The 23,732-nt window shown below is 43.3% G+C and overlaps 1 protein-coding gene across 1 annotated transcript in view; it reads left to right on the top strand.

The window, feature by feature from the left end:
* GPC6 (glypican 6) overlaps nt 1–23,732 on the top strand; it is an 850,059-nt gene that overhangs the window by 730,783 nt on the left and 95,544 nt on the right. Inside the window, exons 9-11 of the mRNA XM_044437764.1 lie at nt 9,407–9,425; nt 15,318–15,331; nt 22,008–22,020. Of these exons, the coding sequence (XP_044293699.1) occupies nt 9,407–9,425; nt 15,318–15,331; nt 22,008–22,020 (46 nt within the window). The remainder of the gene's footprint in view (nt 1–9,406; nt 9,426–15,317; nt 15,332–22,007; nt 22,021–23,732) is intronic.

Genomic DNA, 23,732 nt, shown 5'->3' with positions numbered 1-23,732 from the left:
TCTTGATTTCAATCAGTGATGCATCAGGCTGAAGCTATGGTTTTGGAATGCTCTCCTCAACCTTCATTTTCTTTTCTTCCAACTTGCCTAAACCCACAACAGACAAGGAATTATTTTGGCCATGTTTCAAAGCATGAATAGCAATGATTCTGGCACAGAGTCTGAGAGATGTCAATGTGGCTTGACATGTCTGATTGTTAGAGTACAGCACTATTTTGATACCGCATCACCTGTTCCATATTCTGGAATGACTTTGCTTTCCTTCCCTCCCTCTCATTGTCTCCTCCTGATGACTGTGACAGTGACAGCATTCAGATATAATTAACCTAGAAATGCGCATTATTGAGTTAATCGTTTCCAATGGCTCCAAAGGAGCTATTACAGAGAATCTCATATTGTAAATACATAATTATGGACTTGTTAAAGCAGACATTTACTCGGTAGTCCATGCAGGCTCCTTAAAGTCTACTCTACAAGCAGATCCATATTTAATGTAACATTGATCAGCAATTGAAAAGCATTAGGATGCTAATAATGAAATGTATCATAAACAATTGTATGCAGAGAACCTTCTGTGTGGTTATTCGAGTGCTTTGAGATAACCCTCAGCACATAAAGCTGTCTTTCGCTCCATGTTTGCTTTCATTTAGAAATCACTCCTCTGATTAATTTCCTTTAATTGGCCATAAAATAGATTGCACTCTGAGCTGAAAACAAACCCTGGCCCAGAATGGATCTTTAAAAGCAGACTCACTGAGACAAGGTGAAGATGGGTCGTGACCAAGGAAATGCTGCAGGTCCTTGCATCCTTGTGGTTGTGCTTTTTGTCCACCAAGGTCAGAAAAGCAACGCCCTTTCTTTACCTCTTACGTTATGTCTTATTTTGAGCCATTTTTAAAGGACTCCAATCTTCCCCCTCTTTTCTCCCTCTCGGACTACTCTCAGAGCAGTCTATTCCTATTCATTTTATTAGTGAGCTCAGCTTAGACACTGACCTTTTCAAAGGGCTCAGGGTGGGGAATTGTCTGTTTAACACAAAATGCCCACCTGCAGTAGTTAAAGCTCACCTTGCTGAATCCTATCATATCTGAAGCCAAGCTGAATAAAACTCAGTCAGCCAGGTTAGGAATCGACTGAGTTGGATTATTGGTCTGGCCAGCTCAATATTGTTCGTCTGGACTGACAGTGACTCTACAGGGTTTTCTAGTCCAGCTGGAGAAACCAGGGATTGGATTCATGGTCTTCTGCATGCCAAGCATGCACCGTACTTCCCAGCAATAATTGTGCTGACAAAATTTTAACCATTGAATAAAGGTTATCTACTTTTTAAAAATACCTGAAGTTCCCTGATGGGTTTCAAGTAACATGGCCTGAAAAGAGACCTTCCTGATATCCTGAATATCTACTGGCTAAACTGAGCTTGACGTAGGCCATGGTCTGGCAAGCTGTAGGGTTCTGTGCTACATTCAGCCTCAATGGGTTCCCACCAAGAAGCCCTTCCTGTAGAGCCCCTCGCTTCTCCATTGACTCATAAAGCTAGGAGGAAGAGTCCTATGAATTTAAAAAGCTGTGATGGAATGTAAGAAAGGAAGCGGGCCATTGGAACCTCTGAGCCCAGGCCATTTAGGACTTCATAGGTCTTCACCAGCATGTTCCTCGTAGTCAGTGTCCAGAAGGCTTGGCCTGCCCAGATGGGCCTTCACAATATGTGGGGATCACATATCCCACCAGGTTGTGGGTGGAAATATTTTGGATCTCCTCTGCTCAGCTCCCCAGACTCTGAGTCGCTTTCTCTCTGCCCTAAATCCACCTTCCACCTTTCATGTGGGTGTCCAGCAGGAAGCAAGTCCATGCAAGGCTGTGTTTCCAGGCTGAGCAAATGTCGTCCATGTATCCACTGAGCAAGTGGCTTTCTCACACCCTACTTCCAGGCTGTTTGAACTTTGCACAAAGAATTGCGTACTTTCTGCAAAGAAGCCACTCATGTTTCTGAGAGCACATGGACTTGATTTCAGCTCAGCTTCCTTCAGGGCCAGGGCCAAGAGCAAGGAGGAAGCCCCGTGGGTACAGGGGAAAAGATTCTGGATGGATCTTCATAGCCCTCTTTACAATTTTTATATGGTATATTCTGGTGGGCATTTTGTTGTTGCTGCTATTGATGTTTCTTATATATTTTTACAAGGGGGTTTTATGCAGTTTTTGCTATAGCTTGAATGTCACTATTGTTGTTGTTGTTGTTGTTATTATTATTATTATAACATTTCTATGCCGCCCCTTGCCGAAACCTCGGAGCGGCTTACAACATGATAAAATACATTGAAATACAATAGTACATAATAAATTACCATTAAATACAAAAATACAAAAAATACATTGATTTACAAATATAAAATTAAAATTATCAGTATAAAATAAAAATATAGGAGGAGAAAGAGAAGGAAGAAGAAGTTGCCCTGGCCAGATCATATGTTTTAACAATTGAAATGATGTTTAAATAAAAAGGTCTTTACCTGGCGCCGAAAAACCAGTAACGACGGTGCCAGGCGGACTTCTTTGGGGAGTGAATTCCATAGGTTGGGCACCACCGCAGTGAAAGCCCTCCTCCGGGTACTTACTCTCCTAATTTCTTTCATGGAGGGTTCCCGGAGAAGGGACTCTCCCGCAGATCTCAAAGGGCGGTCGGGCAAATACGGACGTAAGCGCTCGTTCAGGTAGCCAGGACCCAAGCCGTTTAGGGCTTTATAGGTCATAATCAACACCTTGAATTGGGCCCGGGCTTCAATGGGAAGCCAGTGAAGCTGACGGAGGACTGGAGTCATGTGAGCATAACGCCCCGTCCCCGTCAGCAACCTGGCAGCTCTATTTTGCACCAATTGAAGTGTTCGGACTGTCTTCAGGGGAAGCCCCACGTAAAGCGTGTTATGGAAGTCTAGGCGGGAAGTCACCAGCGCGTGTGTCACCGTCGCCAGGCAGTCGTACTCCAGGTAGGGGCGCAGCTGATTAATCAGCCGAAGCTGAAGGAAGGCATTCCTCGCTACCGCTGTCACCTGAGCTTCCAAAGAAAGCTCCGGGTCGAGGAGTATGTTTAATTTTTGTGATTTTTATTTTTACCTGAAAGTCACTTTGAATTTGATTTTATCATTGAAAGACAGAATATAAAACATCCAAAAATTAAAACCATTGTAATTAATGTGGCGTCTTATTAATAATGTGTATGGCCTATGAATACATCAAGGTGCTGTTTACAAGCTCACGCATCCAAATGAACCTACCTGCACATTACAGAGGTCCACTTGCAGTCCCACAATTAAGAGAAAAAGTTATTTTGGAAGGATGGAGAAGGAAGGGAGGGAGGGAAGATAAATTCCTTCTCCTCTGCAAAACCAAAGTCATGGGGTAGCAAATGAGGAATGTTTCATTCTAGGTGTTATGTGTGTGTTATCTCTGTGATGATTCTTTTTTCAAGTATCAATTATATTTTAAAACACAATAACATGATTAGACACCAGTCCAAGCTTTTTCCTTTCCCAGGAGCAGGGCTAAGGACAATCCAACTGTGAACTGGCAACCAATACTATTTTCTGAAGTGTCTGTATAATGGCACACCCCTCCCAATAGGAACAGATGCATCTGTTTTGTATACAAGATGTTAGTGAGTTGTTATCCAAAATGCTGCACTCTGTCTGGTGTTCAACCAATCTTGCCAACACCACCATTTATTGCCTAATGCTTACACTGCTTGCACTGACTGTGTTACAAAGGGGTGCCCACTTTTGTCGTGTGCCTGTTCCTCTAATTGTTCCATTCTCTGCATTAACATTAATTAGTAAATTCATCTTTCAGGCTCTCACATGTGGGGCAGATTCAGTCAGGGTTGGATGGGTAGGGAATTTAATTAATCTATCAGCAAATTAGAATTTCATTAGGTGTCCTTGCTCTCCAGTCCCCTCTCTTTCTTGCCTATATTTTTTTTCACTCTGAGTAGTCTTATTAAAATATGTTTGTTTTCGTTTGAATGATATCTTTCAAGTCAGCCAATTTCATTTATTTCTTTAAAACCAAAAGTCTTCATGAATCAAGGCTTCATCTAAATTCAGAAAGGGCACATGCTGCATGAAGATCCAGACCAAATGACTGCAACCATTAATTTCACTCTGGTTACCAATCTAAGAGCACATCATACTTTTGTAAATCTAATTTTTAGAATAGGATCGTAGTTGACACTTTGTCTCCCAGATAAACTGGTATTTTTGGAGCCCCTTTCTCCCCATTCCATGCTGGCCTGATGGGAATTCTCAGTTACAGTAAAGTTGCCAACAGTTAAATGTATAAATGCCTGATATTTATGGCCTAAGAACAAAGGGTATCAGTGTGTGAGAATTCAATTCAGTGAGGCTAATCTCAAATGCAATTAATGCTCACATTCTTTATGTGTCCCTGTGGTGGTGTGTTTGCCCAAGGAATTTATTGGAAGTGATACATTTAATTAAACTCCTTGAAACACTTGGGCAATGATATATTATTTGGTCTATAAGGCGCCGCTTATGGAAAGTGGATGGCGGGACAAAATGATTGTATTTTAACATATTCTTCTGCCTTCAATTCATAGCGGCATTTCGGAGGCAAATAGGACAGAGAACAACGCCTCTCAGAGCAACATTTAGAGGAGCCTTGGGTAAATGGCAGGTTTTTTTCACCCAGTACACTAACTGCATCGATCCATCCATCCATCGCGCTGCTGTTGCTTCACACACCCTGCCATTCATACAAAGGGCCATGAGCTCGTTTTTGTACTGCTTAAGTGGTACATGCATCAACTGAGCGCTTCCACACAACGTTCACACAACCTTCCCACATATGTGCAGTGCTTCACACACAGTCCAGCACAGTCAACTGATACTTCAGTGCTGCTGCTTCTGTCTTCTCCATTCTTTGCAATCCGTGAATGTTCACAAGCACTTCACAAGGCCACATCGTCCGGCCAATGACTGGAAAGAGCTCATCTTAAACAACCAATGTCCAGAGTTCCCAAGCCAATAGCTACCAAGTTTCGAGACTGCAGTCAGCATCTACCTGTTTTTTTATCATTTAATATTGCTTTAATGTTTTCCTATCTATTTTATCTGATTTGTGAAATAAGCAGGCAAGACACCTATTTCATGTGAAACGTCATGCTCTGTGCTTTAATCTGATACATTAAAATTTGATGCCCATATTTTCACACACACTTCAGAGTTGTTCATCCACATGTCCCTTAGAACTTCTTCCAAAACAAGTAAAACAGCTTTAAATAAACTGACTACCTGTGACCAGAACCTTTATCTCTGTTAAGCATTATCATCCAAATGCAAGGGGAATTGCTTATGTAAACTTTCCTCTTCTTTATGGTTTTGTCTGACTACAGTGTAAATGTATAAACAGTACTGTAGGTTTTTTTTCCTTTTTTAATTTACTATAAGTATTCTTTATAATATATGATCATGATGTGGGAAATATGTGCAGAAACAAGCAAATATTAAGCCAAATACAAATGATTTTACTCACAAAAGTAACTTGCAAATTCTTTGTAGGAGCATCCAGAAAGTACTCAGATACAGTCAAGGGCTGTGCATGGGCTCAGTGTGGGTTGTTGATCAACTATGGGCTATCACGTTGTCTGAACCCAGGTGCACTCACAAGCCATGTCTCATTAACCATGAACAACTCATGAAGATAGTCCATGGTTTGTTATTGGGTTGCGAAATATAGGTTGCTAACCATGGCTTATTATCTTGGCTTGGTTTGGACAACATGGTAGTTCACAGTTCAACATTAACCCATATTCAACCTTTATTGTGTCAACTGAACCTGGATATTGTGTCAACAGAACCTGGTCAATTTCTGGGTAGAAAATGGTCTTTCAACCCCAGGCCATTATTTTCCACTGCCATAGTCTCTGAGTTTCATTTATTTATTTCTTTAGAGATGAGCCTGGGTCATCCACTACAGATAATAAGAACACAAGGCATATTCCAGCTTCGCTAGCCTCCCAATACTTGATTTTTAAAGAGAAGAAAAATACAGAAGAGTGACAAAGGAGACAATAGCGAATGAGGATTTATGTGCTGGTTGCAACCCAGCATGGATCCATACATCTTTCCCCGTGTAGGTGTGCCAGCACTTCATCAATCCAAAAAGCTGCACTGACAGCGGGGTTATAAGGTATCCTGCAGCCCCATTAGTTATATTGTCAGCTCATCATGCAGGAATGTCGAAAGTGGGATGTGAAGACGATATTTTTGAGATCCCAGTAGGCAAACCAAAATGATTCCAGACTTTCTGCTGTCTCATTCTTGGTTCTGTAACACTGCTGTTTTAAATGAACAGAGAGAGAGAGAGAGAGAGAGAGAGAGAGAGAGAGAGAGAGAGAGAGAAGCAGAGAGAGAAAGAGAAGGTGATGAGACCATAGTTTCTAAGAATCCAATTATACATTTATTTTTTAAAAACTCCATTCTATCCAATAGATCACATGTATGAGAACCTAAAAATAAGAGTTAAGTCGTATTCCACCCTATTCCCATTCTTTTGTCACTTGATGCAAATACATACCTTCACGCACATCCAGCAGAAGAAAAGTAAGAAGTAGCTGTGGAAGAAGGGAATGGACTGACTGCTGTGATATTTTGCCCCTACTAATACATTGGGTTCAGACAACACAATCCACACTCAAGGGTCATGTGTGAGTTGGCATTAAAATGTGGGTTGTCGATCCATGGGTTGTTGTGTTGTCTGAACAATCAAGCTACAGTTCACAACCCAACAGCAAACCATGGGTTCTCTTCCTGCATTGTTCATGGTTAACAAGCCACAGCTTTTTAGCACAGTTGGGTCTGGACAACATGATAAACCACATTTCAGCAAGAACCCATGTGCAATTCAAGGTCAGCCCTTGAGTGTGAGTTATCTTTAGACACTCCGTCTGCTTCCATGGCTAGGGGGAAACATGCTGGATCAGCATTCCTCAATCTGCTGTCTTTCAGATGTGTTATACTACAATTCCCAAAAGCCTGAGTGGCCATGTTGGCTGGGGCCAATGGGTGTTGCTGCCTGACACGAGGGGAGGGCAACAGGTTGGGAATGCTCCTCTGCTGTCCTGCAAAACAATGAGGAATAAAGCCTTCTGCTGACTCAGATATGGGCGTCCTTATGCAAGGCCCCTGTTTCCATTGCAATGCTACAATATGGTAATTTTGCTTTTTCTGTGCTTTTTTCCTGTTTGTTTTTTCTCTGCAAATTGTATGCCTGTAGCTACACTCTCTGCATTAATAGTAATGGAAAACATTTATATAAATCATCTTGGGCACATATAGATAGGTATAGACTCTAGTCTAGTCTTGTATGAAACAATATGCAATGTTATCATCAAAACATAAAGGGAACCCATCAAATATTAACTACAGATTGATTTAGCTTCATCAGATTTTTTTCTTGATGTTGCACATGAATTATTTACCTTGTAGAGGGGGAGATGAGCTTAAATTATGAAGGAGGTTGAAATGTTAAAGGAATGTTTTAGGGCAGAGGTAGATTAGTATGGTGCTGTGACGCTTCTGAAGGCCTGGGTTCAAACTCAGGCCTTTGCAAGCTCATTCCATCTGTCTCTCACTTGACAAATATTCTTTTAGATCTCCCAAACATCAGAAGATTGAGATCTTTGCATACTGATGGACCCTGATCTAAGCTGGCAGAGCAATATTCAAAAACATATTCTTAAGGACTTCAGATGGCTTTCACAGATGTTTTGGGAATGTGATATTCTTGTTCCAGATTACCTTTTTCAATTATAACCTAGGCGTCTACTTTCCAAAAGAGAGACCCTCAAGTCACAAAGGATCCTAGATACTCAGCCCTTGGGGTTTTTAAGTACCGTCACTCTATCCATCACATGATTGTTCCCAGATCAAACAAAATGTCTAAACAGGTTTCCTCTGGATGAATTGGATTGCAGCCTGCATAATCCCTGGCTGACATGGACAATGGTTGTGAATGATGGGCATTGCAGTCCAATCAGCTTAGAATAATGGAAGTTGCAGTCCAACACACCTGAACACACTAGTTTTGGGAAGGCTGCTTTAATGGCATGATCAGCAACCCAAGGACTACTAAATTAAATACCAGGAATTGGAGGAGCTAGTATTTTAATTGAAACCACATTACCTGGGGAAGAGAATTTTAATGCTTTCCTTCACAGCTGTGATCCTAAGGAACGCTGCACATATGCACACACTTCAAATGGGTGCAGGCAAGACAATGATCTACACACAAGGGTTGAGAGCAGGTGGAGGTCTTGCACCCAGCCTGCTGGAGAGATCCTGCAAGTAGCTGGTTGCCACCATGTGCCCGGAATGCTGGACTAGATGGACCTTCGGTCTGATCCAGCAGACCTTTTCTTACAGTCTTATATTCATCTCAAAACTGAATGCAAAGAGTATCCCATAGCTTCCTGAGATTGCCATCCCAGGAGCCACATGATGTGTTGAATCTTCCCTTTTTCATGTTGTTTTTGTTAGTTGTGAAGTCATGTCCAACCCATTGCGACCCCATGGACAACATTCCTCCAGGCCTTCCTGTCCTCCACCACCCCCCGGAGTCCACTCAAGCTCACACCAACTGCTTCAGCGACTCCATCCAGCCACCTCATCCTCTGCCGTCCCCTTCTTCTTTTCCCATCTATTGTTCCCAGCATTAGGCTCTTCTCCAGGGAGTCTTTCCTTCTCATTAGGTGGCCAAAGTATTTGAGTTTCATCTTCAGTATCTGGCCTTCTAAAGAGCAGTCAGGGTTGATCTCTTCTAGGACTGACTGGTTGGATCGCCTTGCGGTCCAAGGGACTCGCAGGAGTCTTCTCCAGCACCACAATTCAAAGGCCTCAATCCTTTGGTGCTCAGCCTTCCTTATGGTCCCGCTTTCACAGCCATACATTGCAACTGGGAAAACCATAGCCTTGACTATACGCACTTTTGTTGGCAGGGTGATGTCTCTGCTTTTTAGTATGCTGTCTAGATTTGCCATATCTTTCCTCCCCAGGAGCACGCGTCTTTTAATTTCTTGGCTGCAGTCCCCGTCTGTGGTGATCTTGGAGCCCAGAAAATAAAATCTGTCACTACCTCCATTTCTTTCCCATCTATTTTCCAGGGAGTGAGAGGACCGGATGCCATGACCTTAGTTTTCTTAATGTTGAGTTTCAAGCCAACTTTTGCACTCTTCTCCTTCGCCTGCATCAAGAGGCTCTTTAGTTCCTCTTCACTTTCTGCCATGAGAGTGGTATCATTTGCATATCTGAGGTTGTTAATATTTCTCCCAGAAATCTTAATTTCAACTGGTGATTCATCTAGCTCCGCCTTTCTCATGATGTGCTCTGCATATAAGTTAAATAGGCAGGGCGACAGTATACAGCCTTGCCGAACTCCTTTCTCAATTTTGAACCAATCAGTGGTTCCGTGTCCAGTTCTCACTATTGCTTCTTGACCCGCATATAGCTTTCTCAAGAGGCAAATAAGATGGTCTGGTACTCCCATCACTTTAAGAACTTGCCACAATTGGTTGTGATCCACACAATCAAAGGCTTTAGCATAGGCAATGAAGCAGAAGTAGATGTTTTTCTGGAACTCCCTAGCTTTCTCCATGATCCAGCATATGTTGGCAATTTGATCTCTAGTTCCTCTGCCTCTGTGAAATCCTGCCTGTACTTCTGGTAGTTCTTGGTCCACATACTGCTGGAGCCTAGCTCGTAGAATTTTGAGAGTAACTTTGCTAGCATGTGAAATGAGTGCAATGGTGCAGTAGTTTGAACATTCTTTGACATTGCCCTTCTTTGGGATCAGAATGTAAACTGACCTTTTCCAATCCTGTGGCCACTGTTGAGTTTTCCAAATTTGCTGGCATATTGAGTGTAGCACTTTTACTGCATCGTCTTTTAAGATTTTGAATAGCTCAGCTGGAATACTGTCACCTCCAGTAGCTTTGTTGTTGCTCAGACTTCCTAAGGCCCATTTGACTTCACATTCCAGGATGTCTGGATCGAGGTCAGTGACCACCCCATCGTGGTTATCAGGGACGTTAAGCTCTTTCTTGTATAGTTCTGTGTAATCTTGCCACCTCTTCTTAATCTCTTCTGCCTCTGTTAGGTCCCTGCCATTTTGGTCCTTTATCATGCCCATTTTTGCATGAAACATTCCCTTCATATCTCTAATTTTCTTGAAGAGATCTCTGGTCCTCCCTATTCTATTATTTTTCTTCTATTTCTTTGCACTGTTCATTTAAGAAGGCATTCTTATCTCTTCTAGCTTTTCCCTGGAATTCTGTATTCAATTGGGTGTATCTTTCTCCCTTGCCTTTCGCTTCCCTTCTTTTCTCAGCTATTTGTAAAGCTTCCTCAGACAGCCATTTTGCTTTCTTGCATTTCTTTTCTTTTCTTTTCTTTTTTTTTTTTTTTTGGGTGGTTTTAGCTGCTACCTCTTGTACAATGTTGCAAACCTCCGTCCATAGTTCTTCAGGCACTCTGTCTATCAGATCTAATATCTTGAATCTATTTGTCACCTCTACTGTATATTCATCAGGGATATGATTTAGGTCATACCTGAGTGGCCTAGTGCTTTTCCCTACTTTCTTCAATTTAAGCCTAAATTTTTCAACAAGAGGCTCATGATCTGAGCCACAGTCAGCTCCTGGACTAGTTTTTACTGGCTGTATAGAGCTTCTCCATCTTTGGCTGCAGAGCACATAGTCAATCTGATTTCTGTGTTGACCGTCTGGTGATGTCCATGTGTAGAGTCGTCTCTTGGGTTGTTAGAAAAGAGTGTTTGCTATGACTATAGTGTTCTCTTGACAAAATTCTACCAGCCTGTGCCCTGCTTCATTTTGTACTCCAAGGCCAAACTTGCCTGTTATTCCAGTTATCTTTTGGCTTCCTACTTTAGCATTCCTACTTCCTACTTTAGCATGGGATTCCCCATGATGATAAGGACATCATTTTTTGGTGTTAATTCTAGAAGGTGTTGTAGGCCTTCACAGAACTGGTCAACTTCAGCTTCTTCAGCACCAGTGGTCGGGGCATAGACTTGGACTACTGTGATATTGAATGGTTTGGCTTGGATTAGAACTGAGATCATTCTGTCATTTTAGAGATTGCATCCCAGTACTGCTTTTCCTACTCTTTTATTGACTATGAAAGCTACTCCATTTCTTCTGAGGGATTCTTGCCCGCAGTAGTATACCTGATGGTCATCTGAATTAAATTCACCCATTCTGTCCAATTTAGTTTGCTGATTCCCAAGATGTCGATGTTCAGTCTTGTCATCTCTTGTTCGACCACATCCAGCTTGCCTTGATTCATGGAGCTTACATTCCAGGTTCCTATGGAGTATAGATCTTTACAGCATCAGACTTTCCTTTCACCACCAGATACATCTGCAACTGAGTGTCCTTTCGGCTTTGACCCAGTCGCTTCATTCTTTCTGGTGCTACTAGTACTAGCCCTCCACTCTTCCCCAGTGGCATATTGGACACCTTCCGACGTGAGGGGCTCATCTTCCCTTTTTCAAAGAGTCATAGAATAGCAGGGTCAGAAGGAACCAAGCAAGCCATTGGGTGCAACCCTTGGCTGGTGCAGGATGCAAAGTTACTCCATCCCACTTCGGAGGGTGCACTGAGTCACACCTACCCGCTGCCCAAGAGGCAGAGATCTGACCTCGCAAAGCTTCCCAGCTGCTGCAGATAGTTTCATGACACATATATTTCTGGCAGAAAATGACATTGGGAAATGCAAAAGGAGAGATAGTTCTCCACCTTTGTATCTCCCCAACACCAAAGGCTTGCCTTGCCAAGCTGCAGTTCTGCTATGTGCAAATTTATTTATTAATTGCCTTCATTGAAATGCCACCTGTTTCTGTTGTACTCTCAAGACAGTACAATATCACATTTTAAGATACTTATTTTGATATTTATTCAGCAATGCCCTTAATTTTTTGAAAGAGGTACAATTAAACAGTTTAGAATAGCTTGAAAATGTTAATTCCCTAGAATTCAATAAAATATGCAACACTAACAACCCATAAAACAAAAGAACCAGGACCAAATGAAGAGTAAGCATAATACTGGTGATCATAGGTGACCTAATCACACAGAAAGCTCAAATCACTTCATAACAGAAAAATGTTAGTTTCCATAAAAACAAGGAATAAAATATTAATGCTTAAACATTTGGGGAAATAATAAAATAAGTCATTGTCTGGAGTCGGACATGATACAGGTGCCAGGCAAATCTCTCCAGAAAGGGCGTTCCATAACTGGGGAGTCACCACAGAGAAGGCCCTTCCCTCAGCAGGCATCTTCCATACTTTGGCTTGAGGGACACTGAGAGGAAGACCTCCATAAATGATCCTAGAGCTTAGACAGGTACACACAGAAGAGGTGACCCTTTAGGGGCATGATGGACAGAAATGTTCTGGGCTGCAATCCAGCACATCTGGAGGGTACCGGGTTGGAAAGGGACCTTTAGAAACTGAAATCCCAGCTGTGCAGGGTTTCAATGGTCAAACATTTGAATCGAGCCCACAAGTGGCTTGAGAGCCAAGGAAGGAGGAAAATCCTGGCACACAAGTGAATATGAACAATCCAAAAGAGAAAGGAGATTGTCAGGGAAGAGGAAAGTAAGTCCATCCTATTAATACGGTGATTGTTTGAGGCAGTTCTGGTAGAAAAGTCAAATGGCGTTTGTTTCTAGCTAGGCCAATGGAGGAGGCCATGGTATGAGACCCTTCTAGAGGGGTTTTTTTGGGGGGGAGGGGTTGTTTATTTTATTTTATTTTATTTTTGTACTGGGTGGGCAGAAAAAAGATTATGAAGATATGTGACTGCCTTCAGAGCACTGTCCCAACAAAAGACCGCACAGCTGAGTGCCTGGATGTACGTACATTACAAATTGTTAGCTTGCCTTAGATCTTCGTTTTCCTTTCCAACAACAGTTTGCCTAAAGGAAAAAGCTCTATTTTCTTTTTACTTTAAGTGACTAAACGAAAGGGCAATAAAGGCTGATGAAGTGGACATATTTCAAAAGGGGAAACTAGAAAAAGACTATATAAATATTAAGCAGAAATATGAACTGTGCATGAGACGAACCAGGGCACGGTCCTCCAGCCACTTTTTTCTACTTCAAAGAATGAACAATCTACTTGATAATTGGCTTCCAGAATGTGGCCCTTGGAGTTAGCATATAAGGTTTCAGTTATTTTCCTCATATTCCATTTTGCCATTTTTGGAGCATTCAAAGGGACTGTTCATATCACATATTAGCGTTTTAAACAAATACTGTATGTTTTTGGATGTTTCATTAACTTCAAGGTCTTGCAGGCTTTAGATCAGAAGAAAGATCTTTATTCAATTGTTAGTGTACTCTTGACCAATTTCAGTAAAGGAATTGTTCCTATCCCAACACTTCCCGTTCTCCTATAAGATATTTTTCTCCACTAGTCCAATTATTCGTGGTTCAAGAGGGAACATAACCCTGCTTGCTGGGCATCCCCTCAGCATCCTTGGATGCAAAGGAACTTCTGAAAGTAGGCTGTGCATAGATTTCTGCACACATCCGGTCCCAAACCCTGTGCATTCTTGGGTCCTCAGAAGGCCCACACAGAGGCAGCTAAACCCACATCGGCTCTTCTTTCTATGCTCTACTGAATGAGGCCTGGAGATGTAAACAAGGTCAAGTTGAACCAACCACTTGTATGTTCAGCTTTTGCCACTTGTCTAATAGAGGGCTGGGGCCAGGGAATAGTTAATTCCACTCAGAGAAAAATGGTACAGACATTTTGTTTAAAAAAGATGGTGATCAAGCCAGTCCACTCACACATCACTTCATAGTGAAGGTGCTTAAACAAGTGCTTGTCTTTCAGTTCCGGGCACTCGAGAGAAACTGATTTTTGAAATCCATTTAAGTCCCACTTTAAGCAGGGACAGAAGCTGCCTTGGCTACTCTAGAGAACAAACTATGCTGGGTGAGGGACTGATGGAATGCCACCCTGCTGGGTGTTTGAACTGCTCAGCAACCTCTGATACCACTGACCATGAGATTCTTCCAGATGGTCTTTACTCCATTTCTCATTTCTAGGAGCGGGCACTAGGGATTATTGCTGTACCTTGCTGTAGCTATGCCTCCCAACGATTCTTACCCATGATAGCAACATTCACTCAAAACCACTGGGAGAATTGATTCAGGGATATGAGTGGCGATGTCCTTGAACTTTACCATTGAACTCCATTTTGTGTAATATAGGTGAAGCACTTGACATTCTGAACCAATGAATGGGCAAGATAATGGGCTAGATAAGAGCCAAGAAACTGAAACTCAAACCAAAGAAGGCAGGTGGTTCATTTAGCTGTTTGGCTGAGAGGTATTGACCCCGGTTTTGATGGGATAGCACTCCCCTGAAAGAATCAGAGTCATGATTTGGCCACCATCTTGGATCAAGCATTGTCACTCAGGGCACTGGATACCTCGCTGCCACAGAGCACCTACTCTCAGCTTCAGTTGAGGTGCCATCCACAATACTACAGCTGGCAACAGCTACTCATTCTCTAATAACTTCCCATTTTGGATTATTGAAAAGCAGTGTCCATGGTGGAACTGCCTCTCAAATTGGTCCTGAATCTTCAGCTACTCCAGAAGAGGGACTGACCAATACAGCAACACTATGCAAGTTTTGCCATCTGCTCCTTAAAAAGAATAACCCAACACATTCTTGGCGGGGGGGGGGGGGGGGGGATTTGCAAAGCACATGTGTGTCACATTTGGGAACTATCGTAACAACAGAAAGTCCAAATTATCATAATACGTACAAGTGTATGTAGCACCTAGCAATGTTATGCTCTAGTGTTCCATTTGCCTTACTAAAGTAATGCACCTTCCAATATTTCCTTATCTTTTTTCCCCACACAAACAGGAAATTAATACCGGCTGTATTTATAATTAGGTACAGTATCAGTAGTTCTTGTTTTTAAACAATAATTGTTTATTTAATTTACTTATGATTAGGTTTATAATGAAATTTTCCATGATAAGTAAGAAAAGAACAGCTTAAACCATTTTAGGCAATTAAAATGTAACATCCCAAAACATTATTTATTTTTGTGCTTTGCTTATCTTTTCAGTATTAGAAAATGCTTACCGTTACACTTAGCTAAATATTTGCAGTCAAAAGGTTTCTTTATTTTAAAAGGCTCATGGTAATTAAATTGCAGTGTAGGCATTATAATACTGCATGCTCTCATGTTTTCTAACCAGTGTTTGCTGAATGGGTAGGTCAAAAGGATAAATTCATAAATATAAAAAGAGAGAGAGAATAGTTCCACCACAGACCAACACCTGGAATAGCCCTGCTTGTGATAAAGCAGCAGTGCAAAAGCTCAAGCCACGGGACCAAATCTGCCACACCTGCAGTTCTGCTCGAATTCTTCAGGTACTCCAGATCAGCACACCCCCTTTCCTTAGCCCCATTCATGTTCCCCTATGCACAGTTTTCCCCCATAAAAGAAGGCCATTCCCAAGGCTTAGTTTCTGGCAGTAGCAACTTTGAGTTAAAATATATGGGAAATTTGGGTTCTTCTGCCTTTGGCCCGGGCCACCATTAGAATGTGTTTCCAGTTTCCATCTCAGTATTCATTAATTAAGTTAAAGCAATTGGCCATGTTCACACAAGATGTGATGTTGCAATTGCTGAGCCTTCTGGCTTATCAGTAAAGAGCTGTGTATTAATACACACTGCCCAATATTCTTCATGTACACAGGAGTAACCAGGGCTTTTTTTGTCATAGAACGCACCGGAATGGCGTTCTGGCACCTTTTTTTTACAGATTTTTGCATGTGATTGTGAATCGCCCTGTCGGGCGTAGCAGGTCGGCAGCAAAAAGCATTAAAATAGTGCCTGCGGACTGTGTGTGTGTCCACACTGCTTGTGAGGGTGCTGCTCGGCTTGGGACGCTGCTCGGCTTGGGATCGGTCTTGTGGTCGCGCGCTGAGTGCTTACTGCCAGCGGCGACCATTCCGTTTGTGTGTGTGTAGAGTGACTGGCTATGTGCAAAAGGTAAATACGTTCTTTATTTCAAAAAAAGTTGGTGAATTGAAAATCTTTTTTAGTGTAAAAGTGTGACCCCCAAGAGGTGAGTTCCGGCACCTTTTTTTTTTCTACAAAAAAAAGCACTGGGAGTAACTAAAGTAATTAGAATGTACCAGGGCAGAAAAGCTGAGTGCTAAGTCCTAAGCTAGTCACTCGTCTAAGAAGCCTGGATCTGCAGTCCAGCTTCAAAACCTGGTTTCATCAGGCTTGTTAGAGGACTCGTAAGCCAGGAGCTCAGGATACGATTTGGTAGCTAGCTCATTTTCATTCGGTGGCTGAGTGTGAAAACTGTTGTTTCAATTTACCATCGTGCTGCGGATATAGCATTGTTGTAGGGCCCTGTGGGAAGATTGAATGGCTATCTTTCTGCCAGTGCTAATGCAAACAGGCTTGGCATGTGGACACCCCATACAGGTGGGGATCCACACACCAAGGAGCACATCCATCAAAGGAACATAGCATGTTCTCTACAACAAAGCCCAGACTCTCTCTCTCAATGCTCAGAAACTCCTTCACAGGAAAGTAAAGACTGAAAGATTGACAAATATTGTGTCAGCCAAAATATATTCCTAGCATAATTTACTAGCAGGTGGTTTGTATTTTCAAATAACTTGAGACATCTCTTAATATAAATTGTAACTGATAATGTGCCATTATCATGACATTTCAAGAAAGCCATAAACATTTCAGTAATGAGGGAATCAAGATTCACACAGGCCCTGGGTTGTCTGGCCGTTTCATGATGTTGTCAGGAAGAAAATTCAGAGGTTTTGAAATTGATATGATTCTCCCAGTTGACCAAAAGATGTATTTAAAATGGGAGTTAAAAATAGACAATTTACTAAGTAGTAGATTTCCTGGGGGGTAGAACTAAGTTTACAGGAAGTTCTCAGCTCTGTTGTCAAAATTATGCTGAAGCTGTAGGACCTAGTCTAAATTCTATTCCTAGATTATATTTTGGGTACTGTGTATACTTTTGCTCTTTTTAATGTAGTTATTAATTTTTAAAATTAGTATGCCTCTTTATCATCCTGAATAAAATATTCTAAGAACAGTTAACAATAAATATATTAAACATGCACATTTTTAAAAAGATTATATGTTTGGTATTCCACATTTTTGCTTTTTTGTATTTTGATGAAAAGTTTAACTTCTAAAATAAAACTGAAAATTTGCATTTTGCCACATATATTCACGAGACTATCAAATGTTCAGCCCTTTGGGATCATTGGAGACTTGGCCCATCCCTTTAATCAAATAGGCTAATCATTCGGTATGACCACACTTAATTTTCTCACACTTTATCTGTGATGTGGGATAAGCAAAGTAGTCCCACAGGATCAAAAAGACAATTAACAATTAGTAATTGCTTTGTGCATTTGTATTACCTGAATATTTAGAAGCCATTCCTGAAACAGTTACATAAACTGACATCAAGGGATTCTTTTGCCATATGGGTGTGCTGTGCAGCTAAATGAGTTGCCAAAGGCTGCGGTGCGTGTGTGTGTGTGTGTGTGGTGTGTTCCCCTGGCCTAGTTAGTTTTTTACCACCTATCCAGTTGCAAAATCTTCATTATTTATTTCTCTGGATACCATAGGATGGAGAATAGCAGAAGGGGAGACCTACTTGTGTTTGTTGATCAATAGGAGCAAATGGAAGGTTCTGTACAACCAGAGACCCCGAGATTCAGGACCGAATGGATGGGGATAGGAAATCTGGATCCGCCATCTCTCTTCTAGCCCTCGTGTGGGCAGGCTGAATGCTTCGATAGTCTGCAGAGGAGCTGAACTGCATTGCAAGGAGGAATGGTGCAGGCAGCGACACATTTTGCTTTGATTTCCTCAGCCTGCAGTGAGTGCATAATGCTGGCCGGTATCTTGGGTAGAACATGAACTGACAGTCTTCCCATCGTGGGGAAGATGGTGTGGCTTGATCTGATTTTGCAGCTTGCTGCACAGAAAGAGGGTCACCGTGCCAAATGAAATTGAGATGTCCGAAGCCTCTTACTAAAAACGCGTTGGCAGGTGTATGACTAACAGATGCATTCTCTAATAAATTATCACGATATTGTTCACAACATTAGGCTTTCCTGATAGATGATATTGATACAGATCTTTAAACAGATAATTGCAAGAGAACAAAACAGAGTTTAAATGGACAGGAAAACCATGTTTCACAAGCATGGAGAACAGTTCCTTGGAAAATGTATGCATAAGCTGAATTCTTCAAAACTACCTGTAATAATGGCTGCCAATAAACCAAACGAACAGCTGGGCACAGCTGGGTGCCAGTTCGCCGCTCTACGTCTCAAAGTCCAGAACTGACTCCTAGCAGTGCAGGCTCCAGAGTGCCTTACTGGCAAGGCCATGGCAGGAGTGCAAGGCAGGAAAGACACCTGCAAGGTGGAAACTGCCCGAAGCAGTGAGGAAGAGCAGCTCAAGAAGAAATGGAAAGCACAAGGGGAGGGGGGGAGAAGGAGGGAGGAAACCTGAGTTGGTTTATCCCTTCTGTATGGTACATAGCTCCTGCTTTTCTTTGTTAGTCAGTCTCATACTGGTTCCAGCTACATGCACTTGTCTTCCAACAAGAGGAGGCAGTGCTGACAAATGCAATAGGTGGCCCAGGCTGTAGGGTAGGCAGATGTCCTCTTTGACAAAAGGCATTCCTCTCTTTGAGGGGCTGTCCAGTGACCTGGCAGGAGACTTCAGTAGGCACCCAGGAGGTCACCATCCATCACACTCTGATGAGATGTAGCATATTTCTATTTAAATTGTCATAGTTATTTTAAAATATGCAGCCAAATGCATACACTGGCATAGGCACCTTTTCTGTAAGTAGGTGTCCTGTGTTTTGGAGATGCATGTCTTCATGTTTGGCAATTCACAGGTGGCCACCCTACATCAAAAGCAGGTGAAGAAACTTAGTTTATTTCTACCTAGGGATATGTGAGAAATTTGTTCTCTGCCTCTCCCTCTCTCTCATTCTCTATGTGTGTGTGTCTTTTAAAAAGAATGATCAACTTACCATCCCTCAGCCTGAACACAGACCTATAATTTTCCTTTCTAAGCTTGAGATGCATTCTTCCAACAAACAAAACCAAGTGTTTAACAACATTGGAAAAATGCACACAGAAAAATGCATACATTTCCAATATGCATTGTAATATATACATTTCCAACAAGCATGCTTTAATCAGTGGGTATGTGCATACGAAATTTGCAAATTACTGCATTCATTCTGAAAGATGCATATGGTCTCCTAAGAGCGGGGGAAGCACTCATGCAGAGATGAGACCAAACAAGCTTCACCACCAAAAAATGGCAATCTTGGCCACACGAGGGTTGAGAGAGCCATCCATCCCAGGCTGGGCCTACCCTAAAATTAACTCTTCGATGCCTATTGCTTCTCTTTAATCTAGCAATCTTGTGGAAACACTGAGGCATGGCTTCTAGTTTCTTTAAAATAGTTAAGGGCTAGGGAAGCATGCACCCATTTTAGTGTGAAAATGAAAGAGAGGAAATGGCAGTGGGGGCTAGAAGCAGAATCAAGAAATGTCTGTTTTGGGCCAGAGTTCTAACAGAAAGTGCCTTCATTTGGGGAGGGGGCGGAGGGAGGGCGAACTGGCTGGAGTAATAGGGATGTCCCAAGAGATTTCCATGGAAGGAGATTTGGGACCGGGAGGGCAACAAGGATATATGAAATAAAGACGGAGTCTGTGAGGCTGAAGGAAGATTTGGGGCTGGGGTTTTCTGGCAATTTGCAGCGGCTTTGAGGGGGGTGGGTGAAAGAGGTAGCTGATACAGGCTGACATAGCTGACATAATAAAATGGAAAATGTTAATAGCTTGCTTCTGAATATTTTCCTATTCCTGCAGGTTTACTCCTGAGGTTTCTCCATGCCTTATCATTCCTAAGTAGGTGCTTTTGTTATTCGGTTTCTAAATTGTCTAAGGGACTGAGTGCCAAAAATACGCACAGCATGCCTTTGCAAGTGTTGCTCAAAGTGACCTTCAGAGAGGCAGGAGAGAGAGAGAGAGAGAGAGAGAGAGAGAGAGAGAGAGAGAGAGAGAGAGAGAGAGAGAGAGAGAGAGAGAGAGAGAGACCTCATCGAAAAGTGATTTCTGTACCTTGACTCCAGCATCTGCAAACTTTCCGGGTTGCCCTCCTCTTGCAAACTGTCTTCATCTTGCTATCTCTTCTCTTCAGAAGTTCAGGAAGCCATTTTTTCATGTTCTGGTGGTATGAAGGGCAAGAAAATTTGCTCTCTGGTCATGGAATTACTGCTCATGGCCAGAGAGCAAATAAACATGGATCCTTTTGTCTGTGCCTGGATAAAATGATTTAAAGAACAACAGCTGAGCTGGCCCAACAGAGGTTGTTGCCTGGAGCAAGCCGGCCAATGGTGCCCCCTCCTCAAACGACAGCCTGAGTCAAGCTTCACAGCATTCTAGTACTCAAGGCCAGGGGAGTGGTCTCAGCACCTGAGGCAGAAAACCTCAGAAGCACTTGCTGGCAGTCAAAGATGCAATAGCAATTTTGCTGCCCTTTCCAGACACCAAATTCTGCTGCTTGAGGCAGTTGTCTCATCCAGCCTAATGAACAGTGGCCCTAGTGGAGAGTGGGTTTTTTTGTGGCAGGAGAGGTCCCTGGCTTCTACACATGGTTTGGCATAAGCCTTGGCTCCTCATTTTGATTGCCAAGAAGCCCTCGATAGTGCAAAGGCATTCTCACCACACTCCTAGCTGGTGTGATTGTGTGTTCTGGTGTAATCCACCAGGACATGCCCCATTCCGAAGTAGGATTAGAACCAGGAAGAACCAAAAACAGCACGAGTGCTCTGGCTGCAGAGGTGCTGTAAGTGTCAGCAGTGCCACACTGGTCCGTCGCACAAGCACCATCATAATTCCAAATTGTAAGTGTGCAGAAGCTGCCCATGAACTGAGAGGTTGCTTGTGACCATCATGTCCAGCAGCTACGGATAGGCTGTTCGTCCATGGACCTCTCTAGCCCCCTGTTAAAGCAACTAAGGACCAAAAGAGTCCTTTCTCTGCATCTGCCTAGCAGCTACATCTTTTTCTCATGTTTACTCTAGAGTGGTTACAGGGAGCATGATTCAGATCTTAACCTCCTTCTACACCTGCTAAGGTTCCACTTCAAATTGTTCCCCCTGCACTCACTCTTGATTCAAAATTGGGTTGGAAGAAATACAAACTGCTAGGCACAGATTTAAAGTAATGCCTGCTTTGGGCCTGCACCATATGGTGGGTGATTAATGCACAGAATTCACTAACACTGCAGCACACAGGCAGTCAAATCTGTAAATGCGGAAGGTCGAAGGGACATGTGTGCCAGGCCAGTGGAAAGTTTTTAAGGGAAATTATAACCGTGTTGAGATGAACACGATTACAGCCTCCTCGTGATCGGGGACTCCACAAAATCAGGGTACCCGGGTGTATAAGTAACAGATACCTTCAAATGCTAATTTCTGGCAGCAACAACAGAAGAAAACAATTGGTTGCCCTCCTGGAGGCATCTGGCTGGCCCTTGTGAGACACAGAACTGACCTTTTGTCCACTCTGGAAGGACTCTGTTTAGGTTCTGCCTGCAGGCACAGCTGAATAATCGTACTATCCCCCTCCATTAACCTCTTGAACTTTTTCCAGTACCAGTGATACCCAGTGCCTGGGGCTGTCGCCTCAGGGGATAACACAGCACACAGCAGTGGCTGACCCAAGCCTTTTACTGAGGCAGAAGTTGTAATATAACCTTTTATTGAAGTAATTCTAGTAATTAGATACAAGCCTTTACAATCTCAATAAAGATCCATAGTTAATATATTATAGGGTAATTCTAGCAAGAATCAGTTTGTGGGTATCATAACGGTTTGTGGGTATCATAACTTTATGTTGTGAGCCGCCCCGAGGCTTCAGCGAATAGGGCGGCATAGAAATGTTTTAATTAATAAATTAATAAATAAATAAAACGAAAGACTATTTGTTGTGTGGGTCTGCCCCCGGAGCGGGATGGATCCGGAAGGATTCCTGAAGGCCCTGGGGGAGTTTCCGGCTGACAAGACGGGTGCTCCTGTTGAGGCTCTGGTCAAACTGTGGAATGGGGAGATGACCAGGGCTGTGGAAACAATCGCTCCTAAGCGTCCTCTCCCACCAGGCAGAGTCCGCTCTTCCCCTTGGTATACACCTGAATTGAGGGCGATGAAGCAGGTTGGGAGACGGCTAGAGCGTAGGTGGAGGAAATCATGGGATGAATCTGACCGAACACACTTGAGAGCCCACTATCAGGCCTATGCTGTGGCGGTGAGGGCGGCAAAAAAGAGATTTTTTTCTGCTTCCATTGCCTCCTCACAATGCCGTCCGGCGGATCTTTTTCGAGTGGTGCAAGGCCTGGTTCGTCCAGGTCCGAAGGAAGACCTGGTTCCACCCTCAAAGGCCCGCTGTGACGACTTTGCCGGGCATTTCAGGGAGAAAATCGCTCAGATTCATCACGAGATGGATACCACTATTGATTCAGAGGTTTTTGGGGAGACACCAATGCTGCCGTCTGGTCCAGAATTATTGGATGAATTTCAGTTACTGCGGCCCGATGATGTGGACAAGGTGCTTGGACGTGTACGTCCCACCACTTGCCTATTGGACCCTTGCCCGTCTTGGTTAATAAATAATTCCAAGCACGGGATTGGGATCTGGATCTTGGAAGTGGTTAACGCTTCTCTGAGGGAGGGTCAGGTGCCTGCCCCTCTAAAGGAGGCGGTAGTCCGACCGGTCCTGAAGAAGGCGTCACTGGATCCAGAGATGGCCACTAATTATAGACCAGTGGCCAACATCCCGTTTCTGGGCAAGGTGTTAGAGCAAGTGGTGGCGGGACAACTCCAAGCTCTCTTGGACGAAAGTGATTATCTGGACCCATTTCAGTCTGGCTTCAGACCCGGGTACAGTACTGAATCTGCCTTGGTCGCCCTGTACGATGACCTGTGCAGGGAGAAGGACAGGGGGAGTGCATCCCTGTTGGTTCTTTTGGACCTCTCAGCGGCTTTCGATACCATCGACCATGGTATCCTTCTGGATAGGCTTGCGGTATTGGGGGTCGGAGGCACTGCTTTGCAGTGGTTCCGCTGCTATCTCAACGGCCGATTCCAGAAGGTGGTGCTGGGGGACTATGGCTCTGCACCATGGCAGCTATGCCATGGAGTACCGCAGGGGTCCATTTTGTCGCCTTTGCCGTTCAACATTTACATGAAACCGCTGGGAGAGGTCATCAGGAGGTGTGGGCTCTGGAATCATCAGTACGCTGATGATACCCAGCTCTACCTCTCGTTTTCCACCAATCCAGATGAGGCAGTGGCTGTACTGAACTGGTGCCTGGCCGAGGTAATGGGCTGGATGAGGGCCAATAAACTGAAGCTCAATCCAGACAAGACGGAAGTCCTGTTGGTTGGCGGATCGGGCTTCGGAGAGGGTGAATTGAACCTAGTCCTGAATGGGGTTGCACTCCCTCTTAGGGACAAGGTCCGCAGCCTGTGAGTGCTCCTTGACCCGGAGCTTTCACTGGAAGCTCAGGTGACAGCA

This window comes from Varanus komodoensis, unplaced genomic scaffold (assembly GCF_004798865.1).
Source record: "Varanus komodoensis strain SLA01 unplaced genomic scaffold, ASM479886v1 scaffold31, whole genome shotgun sequence".
Classification (NCBI taxonomy): domain Eukaryota; kingdom Metazoa; phylum Chordata; class Lepidosauria; order Squamata; family Varanidae; genus Varanus; species Varanus komodoensis.
Note: the sequence above shows the minus strand (reverse complement) of the source record. Positions and strands in the feature narration are given on the sequence as shown.